The sequence below is a fragment of the Lolium rigidum genome, chromosome 3 (genome assembly GCF_022539505.1).
Source record: "Lolium rigidum isolate FL_2022 chromosome 3, APGP_CSIRO_Lrig_0.1, whole genome shotgun sequence".
Taxonomy (NCBI): Eukaryota; Viridiplantae; Streptophyta; class Magnoliopsida; order Poales; family Poaceae; genus Lolium; species Lolium rigidum.
The window spans coordinates 71972782-71984201 of NC_061510.1; the positions used below are offsets into that span (position 1 = coordinate 71972782).

General features: G+C 50.2%; 1 protein-coding gene and 1 long non-coding RNA gene across 2 annotated transcripts; both read left to right on the top strand.

Moving 5' to 3' along the window:
- Positions 1-6535: 6535 nt before the first annotated feature.
- LOC124699169 lies at positions 6536-7042 on the top strand. The gene is made up of 3 exons (XR_007001308.1): positions 6536-6622; positions 6692-6849; positions 6926-7042. It is a non-coding gene; the product is annotated as an uncharacterized LOC124699169 (long non-coding RNA).
- Positions 7043-7228: 186 nt separating this feature from the next.
- Positions 7229-10639, top strand: LOC124696767. The gene is made up of 10 exons (XM_047229443.1): positions 7229-7291; positions 7523-7606; positions 7955-8071; positions 8235-8675; positions 8792-9189; positions 9289-9388; positions 9470-9526; positions 9632-9718; positions 9837-9965; positions 10055-10639. Exons 1-10 carry the CDS (start codon positions 7232-7234, stop codon positions 10373-10375), a joined length of 1794 nt encoding a protein of 597 aa, XP_047085399.1. The 5' UTR covers positions 7229-7231; the 3' UTR covers positions 10376-10639.
- The last annotated feature ends 781 nt before the right edge of the window (positions 10640-11420 follow it).

Below are 11420 nucleotides of genomic sequence, written 5' to 3' on the forward strand. Positions count from 1 at the left end.
ATGTATTCCCGTGTTCCCTTCCTTTGCAAGAATGTACGTCACGTTTGGAGGGATGGAGGTCCCACGAAGGATTCCCCAACGCCACGAAGGCTCACCCTATTCTCCGAGCCAAACCCACGAAGGATAATGGCCCTTTCCTTATGGTTAGCTTTTCCTCCACTCCGGAGATGGCAAGCTCCACAATCACTTCACAAGCTCCACGAAGGAGAAGCCCGGGACTCTTCACAATCTTCCTTGAAGAGATCATCGGAGCACCTCCAAGAGTAACAAGCTCACGGTCTCTCACTCGAACTAATCGTGGTGGAGAGCTCAACACTATGCAATGATGCAAAGCAAGAACACTAGAGGTGTTCAAATCCTTCACACTCAAATCCCACCCAAGAAACAAATGCTAGTATGAGATTAGAGAGGAAGAACAATGTGGAAAGTCAACAAAAGACTCCAAGATCTAGATCCAAGGGGTTCCCCTCACTTAGAGGAGAAATGGATTGGTGGGGATTGTAGATCTAGATCTCCTCTCTCAAATCCTCAAGAATTGGCAAGAATCATGGGAGGAATCAAGAGGGGAAGCAAGTTCTTCAAATAGCAACAATGGAGGAGAAGAGTAGGAAGAACTAACTCAGCTCAAGGTGGAAGAAGGCTATTTATAGCTAAAGGGGAAAATAACCGTTGGGGAGAAAGTCAACAAAAAACAGCACATCATTCGGCCCAGCCGGCCGACCGAAGCAGCATCCGGACAGGCCGGCATGCAGGCCGGGCCAGCCGGGGCACATACCGGGCAGGGCGAGCAGGCCGCGCGGGAGAGAGATGGCCCAGCCCGGCAGAGAGGCCGGTCAGCCGGGCCGCACGCCGACTAGGCCGGCGGGCGCCGGGAGCTGGGCTGGACCAGGCCGGGAGCCACTATGTAGGTGGCCCGGTTGGCACAAGTGCCAGAGCCGGCACAGACCGGGTGGGCTGGCGGCTAGGCCGGCAGGCCGATTGGTGGCTGGCCTCTTCCCCCTTTTTCTTTTGATTTCGCAGGGGAAAGATCCTAATGATAAGTTCATTTTTCCTTTGCTTTAATAACAAATGCTCCCGAACTCCGAATTGAATGAAACCAATTTTGTTTGAAAGATAAGAACAAATTCTATTCTATAGAAAGTGAAAACACAAGAATCTGTAGGAGGGGATTTTATCATGAATATAAAAGGTAGAACCTTATATCATGAATAACCGGTAAAATCACCCAACCTTGAAAATATCATAGAAGAGTCATACGAATTCCTTTTTCGATGAACTTGGGCTTATTGTAAAGGTAGCAACAAGCTCAAGAACCTCTCACAAAGAAACACCAAGAAGCAATAGGGATATGCAAAGTATGCAAATGATTGAGCTCCCTAAGACGATGTGATCAAGTTACCCAACCGAAAGCCCCTCTTGATAGTGCGGCTATCTATCCTATAATCCAGTCTCCCAACAACCACCTTGAGAGCGGTAAAGGAAAACCTAGCAAGACCATACCTTTGCCTTGCGCATCCCGCTTGATCTTGATGATAGCTCTTCAAGCTCCACTCAAGCCGGAATGCCTTACTTGATCATCGTTACTTCGTGAAGACTCACAAATGCTCCCCCATACACTATGATGGGAAAGCTCCATTGATGTACATCTTCACACGTCCATTATCATCAAATGGACGGCCAGCTTCAAGCATATAATCCTCTCGAGATGCTCAACTTGAACTTGCCCAACTCAACCTTGATGACGATCACCACTTGCCGTCATCCTCTCATGGGCTATATGAGATCTCACTTTTGATGTATGCCCATGCATGCCCATGGAAAGATACCATGTGACATCACGTGGCATATTCTTCATGCTTCATGTGTTGACCAAACTTGAATCTATTCTTCACTCTTTGTATTGGTCAACCTTGTATCTTCTCATGCTCTATCATACTATCTTGATCGATGATCTTGATACCAATACACAAGGTGTATCTTTATCTTCATGGCATCCATACTTGAATCAAACACATGAAATACAAGTAGTATCTATGGAATATTCCTTCATACAAACTCAATGAAAACATTAGTCCATAGGGATTGTCATTAATTACCAAAATCACACATAGGGGCAATGTACCCTTACAGAATGTACAAGGGTCACAAAAAAGGATGCACTGTGATACTTGAGGCAGTGACTACCTATGATCTCTGGGTTTGGTACTCCTCTTTGGTATGCCGGGATCCAACAACGACATCAACGTCTTGCAGTGCTCGCCGATCTTCTCCAAGCTTGTTGAGGGTCATGCTCCTCCGGTTAACTTTGTGATCAATGGCCGGCAGTACAACAAGGGATACTATCTTGCAGACGGTATCTATCCAAAGTGGGCAACATTTGTTAAGACTATCTCAAGTCCCGGCCTCCCGAAGGAGAAGTAGTTTGCCAAGGAACAAGAAGGTTGCAGAAAGGACGCCGAGCGTGCATTTGGTGTCCTCCAGCAGAGATTTACTGTAGTCCGGTTCCCCGCTTTGACTCGGTCCAAAGATCAGATGTGGCAGGTGATGAAATGTTGTGTGTGTTTACACAACATGATTATCGAGAATGAGCGAAAGTGTCCGGTTCCTTCGAGCGAGCAAGCTGCATCATATGACAGAGAGGGTCCTCTTGCACAGCCTAACCACCAGGTGCCGGTATCGTGGGCTGCGTTCATCGCTATGCGTCAGGAGATTCGAGACTCCACAATGCATCAACAGTTGCAGGATGATCTGGTGGAGCACATATGGACGCTTCGAGGCAACACCAACTAGTTTCCATTTGATTTCTTTCAAAACTTGTCTTGTTTTTTTTGAACTGTAACGTTTATTTGTAAAAATAAGCCAAATGTTGGCAAAACTGGTCAAATTCACCGAACTATATTTGATTTTGGACGTTTCCAGGGACTTTTTTTTCCTTAAAATCGCCCAACACCGGGTGTCTACCGGGGAGACAACTGGAACTTCGGCGCTCCCCGATCAAAATGGAAAAACTGTCTGTTTTCCTGGCAGGGAATGTACAAGGGTCACAAAAAAAGGCTGCACTGTGATACTTGAGGCAGTGACTACCTATGATCTCTAGATTTGGCACTCCTTCTTTGGTATGCCGGGATCCAACAACGACATCAACGTCTTGCAGTGCTCGCCGATCTTCTCCAAGCTTGTTGAGGGTCATGCTCCTCCGGTTAACTTTGTGATCAATTGCCGGCAGTACAACAAGGGATACTATATTGCAGACGGTATCTATCCAAAGTGGGCAACATTTGTGAAGACTATCTCAAGTCCCGGCCTCCCGAAGGAGCAACAGTTTGCCAAGGAACAAGAAGGTTGCCGAAAGGACGCCGAGTGTGCATTTGGTGTCCTCCAGCAGAGATTTGCTGTAGTACGGTTCCCCGCTTTGACTCGGTCCAAAGATCAGATGTGGGAGGTGATGAAATATTGTGTGTGCTTACACAACATGATTATCGAGAATGAGCGAAAGTGTCCGGTTCCTTCGGGCGAGCAAGCTGCATCATATGACAGAGAGGGTCCTCTTGCACAGCCTAACCATCAGGTGCCGACATCGTGGGCTGCGTTCATCGCTATGCGTCAGGAGATTCGAAACTCCACAATGCATCAACAGCTGCAGGATGATCTGGTGGAGCACATATGGACGCTTCAAGGCAACACCAACTAGTTTCCATTTGATTTCTTTCAAAACTTGTCTTGTTTTTTTGAACTGTAACGTTTATTTGTAAAATAAATGTTAACAAAACTGGTCAAATTTGCCGAACTATATTTGATTTTGGACGTTTTCAGGGACTTTTTTTTTCTTAAAATCACCCAACACCGGGTGTCTACCGGGGAGACAGCGGGAATTTCGGCGCTCCCGATCAAAACTTTCCCCAATCCAGTACTATTTAAAACCGAATTTAGCTGTGGGAGACGCCAACAGCCGGAGAAATCTCTAAGATTTGTCCAGCAGGACACGGTCCCGGCGCCGTGGATATCCTGTGAGCACCGGCTAGTGCGGATGTGCAGGTGCACGGGTAGACGGCGAGATACATGTGATGACGGTGTCACATGACCTGCCAAAGTTGCTGCTTGGGAGGTCAAAATAGCAGCAGCGCATCAAGGCAAAGGAGCGGCGTTTTCGAGGCGAAAAGATGTCTGATTCACCGCAACAGTGGACGTGTGCCTGGCCATTTTTCTTGGCCGCTTCTTTGGGGTTTTGGACTTGTGTGTTCTTGCTCTGCGCTCTTCATGCAGCCCTTTGCTCTCTGCTCGTGTCTGATGCGTGGACACAGAGGACGACTTCCAATCAATTACCTGAGCTGAGCAGCCTAGTCTTCACACACAGGTCAAAGAAAAGCCACGCATGTTACTGTCCTCCATGCTGACTTTGCTGCGTTTATCTGCATCTGAGCTCATCATTATCGTTCAGGCAGGTAAAACTTGCATAGTGCACAAGATCAACATTTTTACTGTGAAGTAGAAATTACTTTTTATGTCAGAAGAGTTAAGCATAACACATAGGTTAAGTACCCTGCAGCTGAAATAATCCACAGCTTAGAGCATCTCCAGCCGCGTCCCCCAAACCGTCCCCCAAACCGCGCCGGATTGAGCGTTTGGGGGACGTGTTTTGCTCGTGCCGCGTTTGGGGGACGTCGCTCCCGCCCGCGTCCCCCAAACGCCGCCCCCAAATGAATATTTGTGCAGGAAAATAAAGGTTTTCATTCAATTTTGATTATATATTACAAAGTTTGAATGAAAACGGCTAGATTTCATCTAAACCTAGGCTACCGACCGCCGGCGGCGCGTTCGACGGCCCCGCCCGTCGTCGCCTCCCCTACGCCGCAGCTCCTCCTGCGCGCGCCTCCTCTCCTTGCGTTCGGCGGTGGCTAGACGGTGCCGCTCCCGCCGATAGTCCTCCTCCGCCCTCCCTCGCCGGGCCGGCGGAGGGAGAGCTCGACGGCGCGACGAATCCGCGCCTCTTCGCGGGCACGGGCGTCGTCCCGGAGCTTCTTCTCCGACTCGAAGGACTCGACGAGGGCGCGTTGCTCGATCGGCCGTCTCGTCCGGGTGCGGGGCGTCGTCGTCGGACCGGTCGAACTCGTCGTCGTCGTCGTCGTCCTCCACCTCGGTCTCCTCCGCCTCGGCCTCCTCCTCCATTGGCGCCTCCTCCTCCACATCCGTTGGCGCCTCCATCATCGCCGCCGCATACGCGTCGGCCGCCGCCAACCGCTCCGCCCGCCTCCCCCATAGCGCCGTAGCGCCGACTCCCGCCGTCGACGCTCCTCCGCCGTCGCCTCGCTGCCGGAGCTCGATCGACTCACGCCGCCGGCGCTCGATCGAGTCACGCCGTTCGCGGAACGGCGCCGCCGCTCATCGCGCCGGCGCCGGCGCTCGTCGGCCCATCGCTGCTCCATCTCCTCCCGTGCCGGCGCCGTCGCGCCTCTTGTCCCGTCGAGGCGTCGAACGCCGCAACGGTGTCGCACCGCTCGCTCCGCGCCACGCTGCCGCCGCCGCGGCCTCCTCGGCTGCGGAGGCGGGCGGAGAACGCCGCTAGATCCGCCGCCTGCTGCGCCTCACGCCGGCCGGCGGGCCTCCTCCTCGAGTGCCTCCTCGAGTGCCGCACGCCGCTGCCGGCTCGTCAATGGAGGAGACGGCGGTGGAGGGAAGTGGCCATCGCCGGGGCGGTTCGCCATTGCCACCGGTGATGGAGGAGACGGCCGTGGAGCGACGAGGGGCTGTGTTTGTTACCGGCGGGGTGTGGTGGCTACCATTGATGAGCCGGGAGACCTTTTATAGACGTCGGCGTCGGGAAGAAAGCGCGGGAACGGACGAGAAGAGGCGGGAAGATCGCGCGGGAACGGGCGGTGGCGTGCGAACGCCGGCGACGCGTGGAGGCCGCGCGAAGACCGACGAGACGTCTCGCCCGCCCCTCCGTCGCCATTAAGGCAAAGATGCCGCCGTGTGTCACTCGCGCGCGAATAACTTCCGTCGCGAGGTAGGCGACGGTTAGGTTAAAATTAACCGTGCCGGCCGACGCGTCGGCCCCGCCACTCCCCGCCTCGCTTTCGTTGTGTCCGGCGTCCCCGGAGCGTCCCCGTGGGACGGGGACGGGCTCGGGCGCCGGACACCGTATCGGGCCGCGCCGGACAAAAAAGGGCTTTGGGGGACGCGGCTGGAACGCTTTTTTTTGTCCGGCGCGCCCCAAATCGCTTTGGGGGACGGTTTGGGGGACGCGACTGGAGATGCTCTTAGTGGCAGATGCTTAAGGTGACTGAAGATCCAGTGACACCATCATCATCTGATCTGAATGTCTGAGATATCAAGGGGGGTAAAAAGGTGAGCACCTTTGTACGAAGTGAATCAGCGTGCGGGGATATAAAAAAAAAGGATGCTTCCAGATCTGGATAGAATAGAGCGAGTGAGTGGAGCCCACTCTGACCTCTCACCTCTACTAAAAACCTGCATAAAAAAGAAGCGAAGTTGGTAAGTTTCAGGCCAGACATAAACATATACCGCCACCATAAACAAAGTATCGGAAATAGCCGGACAGTGGAGAGGAGGAGGACCGATCCGGCGTGATGGCAGCATGATAGGAGCACTGGCAGTACCTCCAGTACAGTACAATCCCACCTCCTCGAGTTCATCCATCGCCCTCAACCTCGACCTCATATGCTCCTCGCAGTCCACAGACCACAGGGGAAAGCGACCTCGGAGGCGGCAGCTCTGAGACAAGGAAAGGGTGCCATTTGCAAGCAGGCCAACGCAAAGGTGTTCGTTAGGTGATCAGCCCCTCGGCAACAGCTCCGGCATCCCGCTTCTTGTGGATGGTTTATGTATGAGGTGAGATTCCTCCTCCCCATCATTCATAGCGTCTCTCCCGTTTCTCTTCGTTGTGGTTCTCTAACCAGGAATGCAGTTGTAGATTTCGCCTGTGAAATCACACGGGACGGGACGAGCTCTTCCTGAGCTCGGCGGCGCAGACCTGAAGCAGAGTTGCTGACCTGCAGGATCCTTTCGAACCAGCAATGTGTCGCCGCCGCTCAAAGAGGTTAGCCGTTAGCGCCCCCCACTGTGGCATTTTGCAATTACAATAAGCTTTTTGTTTTTGTAAAACACCCAGTTTGGGCTTTGGATTAGTCTCAGGAAACATGTCCTGATCATATACTTCTGAATAGATAGAAGCACTTCTCGGTGAATTTGCGTGGGAAGCGGTTCTATTAGAATGCTCAGAATGGATGGCATGGATTTGCCATCTCCTAGGTGCCATGCTCAGCATCAACAGGTAAACTGACAATTACAGAGATAAAATATTCCCTTAATTCTTGGCCCAGTGTTTTCCTTCTTGTTGAAATTCTCAATTTCTGAACCACTTTGTTCTGTCAAGGATAAGGCTTTTTTTTAAAAACAATCTTGCTTACAGTATTTGCTAGATGCCTTGGGTGGGATGCATGTGTTTTTTACTCTGAATATTCTCATAGTTCTCCACGTCTTACCGTTTTCTGTTCTTTGCAAGATTGCTGGGGAACCGAAGGATCAGAACAACACCAGTAAAAGGCAATCCCGCACCACTGAGATTCCGTGCACTTTGGTACAAGAGGTAAGAGATAGATATTGCGCAAAAGTTGCATTGGCATATGTCTCTCTTATTAGGGGAACATTGCCAATTATGCAAATATTAAGATTCAGACCATGTTCATCACTTATGCATTCTTAGTACAGTATTTCATCAAAAGCTATTCAGTCTTAGAGTGCCTAAAGAATGCATTCTAAATTTGTAAAATTTAAGGATACGGTTGACACTATTGCCCACTAGTTCGTTGTGCCAGTACAGTATAAGATCAGAGAATCAGTTGTACTGTATTCTGAATTGCTTCACTTGATTATGCTTGTTGACATATGGTGATATTTTAATTAGGATGTGATACTTATGAGGTTATTTCTGCAGGTCCAACATCTTGAGAAGCGACTAAATGATCAGTTTGCCATGCGGCATGCTCTAGAGAAAGCATTAGGTCACAAGCCCTGTGCCATCCATTTGTCGAAAGACTGGCATGTTCCAAAGGTAAAATTCATCTTTTTTGATATAGTGATACTGGAAGAAGCAGAAAATTCAGTGTTTAAGCACATCATATACTTCCCAGTTTTGTAGTCTGCACATTGTTTTCCAAAGGCAATATTTTGGTCTGTTGATTCAAAGCAGCTATCTGTCTTTTATGTCATGACAGCCTACTGAGAAGCTAATAAAGGAAATTGCGGTACTAGAGCTAGAAGTCATATGCTTGGAGCAGCATCTGCTAACACTCTACCGGCAGGCCTTTGAACAGCAATTGTGCAGTACAATTTCTGCTTGCAGCACGGAACGAAGCAAGCGATCAGCAAGGTCATTTTCAGGCACACTATCAGAAACTTCTGCGCTCGACTTCTCAACCCCAAAGAAGCATCCATTGGTTCAGTCCAGTCGCATGGTCCAAGCACGCAGGTCGGCGACGGCAACACTTAATAGTGAGCCTGGCATTTCACAGCACAATGACAGAAAGACCATCATTGGGCGCAGCCATTCCTCACTCCTGCCACGTTCCATTTGCTCAGCTAGAGTATCTCCTTCAGCGAAAAATCTGGCCAGAGCTCTTAAACCATGTCATACGTCTCCTCTATCATTTGTTGAGGTATGCAATGATGTCTGAAAACTCTCGTCATTTGTGCCTGTTAACAAGTTTACTCTATGATCTTGGTTGCACCAAGGGTGTAGCAATGTTAGTACTAACATATCTTTCATGACCAGGAGGGCAAGTGCATGGATTCCGGTATTGTAAGCTTAGCAGATATCCTGGGTACCAGGATTGCAGATCATGTTCCTCAGACACCTAACAAGATATCTGAGGACATGATCAAATGCATTGCTTCCATATACATTAAGCTCAGAGATGTTAGTGCCGTTCAACGTGCCTTCCTCCCCTCACCATGCTCGTCCTTTTCGTCGGCGAGCGGGATCTCTTCTAAATTTACTGGCGATATATGGAGCCCAAGATTGAGGAAAGATAGCTTTATTGAAGCATGGCAGGACAGTTCATTCAGTTCTGGTGATCTGGGTCAGCAATATGATTCTGTAATTGAGGTATCTGCTCTCTGCAAGGGGAATCAGAGGTCCACCGATACGAAAGACATGCTGTGTAAATATAAGTGAGTATTTTTCATGCCATATTATTGTGTTTCAGTCCATATCAAGTAAATGATCCATACAGCTATTTGTATTTGACTGACTATTGTGCAACTCTGCAGATCACTTGTACAGCTGCTAGAAACAGTTGATCTCGGTGGAATGAAAAACGAAGAAAAGCTTGCTTTCTGGATCAATGTTCACAATGCTATGATGATGCATGTAATGTGACTAGTTCCTTGGCATGTACTTTCTCAATATGACGGAATGGTGAACTTCAATCCTAACATTGTTATTTTCCAGGCACATATAGAATACGGGACCCTGCAGAGTAACAGCAAGAGATTGTTCCTTACAAAGGTCATGCCACACATTGATTTCAGAACCTGCTTAGATATAAGTATATAACAACACCTACTCATCCCCTCACTGAAATTTGATCTTGCAACCACTTCTCTACTGCAGGTATCCTATATCATCAGTGGCCAGAAAGTAAACGTGGAGTTGATAGAGTACCAGATCTTGTGCTGCCGAGTACACTCTTCCGGACAGGTTTATTCTTCTACCTCCTCTTGTCAATTCTTGAACAGCATGCCAGCCTGAATTGCCTGCTGGGATTTGCATTGCAAATAATGGCCCTTCTCATGCTGCTTCCTTTAAAATTCTGCAGTGGTTCAGGCTACTGCTGTACCCGAGATGGAAGCCCAGAGACAAGGATGAGCTGCAAGGCTTCGCCATCGACAAGCCTGAGCCACTGGTGCACTTCGCGCTGTCCTCCGGAAGCCACTCAGATCCAGTGGTAAGCACGAATAGCCGATGCAATCTGATACAGCTACCTCCAGGTGACCAGGTCGTTATGTCAATACTGAGACCATCCGTCGTCGTCAGGTGCGGTTGTACAGCCCGAAGAGGGTGTTCCAGCAGCTGGAGGCGGCGAAGGAGGAGTTCATCCGCGCCAACGTCGGCGTGAGCGGGTCTGGCCGCAGGGTGCTCCTCCCAAAGGTGCTGGAGTCGTACGCGAGGGACGCCGGGCTGGGCGCGGGGGACCTGCTGCGCGTGGTGGAGTCCTGCCTCCCGGAGAGCCTCCGGGCGGCGCGGCAGCAGGGGAGGCCGCGCGGCGGCGGCGTGGAGTGGAGGCCCCACAACATGGCCTTCAGATACGTGCTGGCGCGGGAGCTGGTAGGGTCCCCGGCGTGCAGCAGGCAGTGACGTCTCCGGCGTGTTGCATGATGATGGTATGGGATGATGCAGTGCTTGGTGCTGCGTGCAAGAGTCCAAGATTTGTAGCGGGAGATTCAGATCTGCGACCTGCATGCATGCTGCAACTTTCTCATCTTCTAGGCGTGGTTTGGCTCTATGTGTACAGAAGGAGAATGGATACGACGAGACGAGGATGGGTGTGTTGTATTTCTATCCGTTGGCCATGCCATTCGTGCATCATGCATGCGCGCACTCAGCACGCAGAATGTACCCCGATTCATATTACTAGACACTAATATAGATGTATCTAGACACATGGATCGGAATGAGTACATCATCTTCAGTGTACACATGGCTGCGGGTCGTGCCTATACCTGGGACATATTACTTTTTGGATGAGAAATGCAAACTTGAAGATAGAAAAGCACCAGGCCACCAGCCGGCTCTCTCCTACCTTAGCCCTAGCCGCCTCCTCCCCTCCCATCCTTTTGGATGCCGTGGGAGGATTTCTCGGCAAAGGCTTCATGGCGGACACGACAGAGGGGTTTCTCCCCTATCCACTGTTGAGGATGGCCCACAAAGCTCCTTCGCGATGGACGACCAATGCGGGGCCTCATGTTGTTCCCTTGAATTTGGGGTTTTCGGTGTTGAAATGGTAGCTAGGGCCGCCACCCTAGTTGGTGGTCGCAGGGGTGCCATGGTGTCATGGAAGGTGTAATTAATTTTGGGAGCATTTGATCCATAGTTAGCAATAGTTAGGCACCATGTTTGAAGTAGACATTAACACAATTGCCGCTAATGATCTAGTCTTACCGTTTAGATCATTGTTGATATGTGCATGCTCTCGAAATCATCGTTCTGGTCTACGTTGGAACTTTCTTGCAAGGATAAGACTAAGTCGTTGTCTGCTTTTTGAAGCATTGTCTTGCAGTTCTAGAGCTCAACTCTAGGGTTAAAACATATATTTAGCCTTCACTGGATCATTTTGACACCCATATTGTACAAGTGTTACATCCTTCAAAAAGGTGTTATCTTGCACCAAGGGTATTCAATG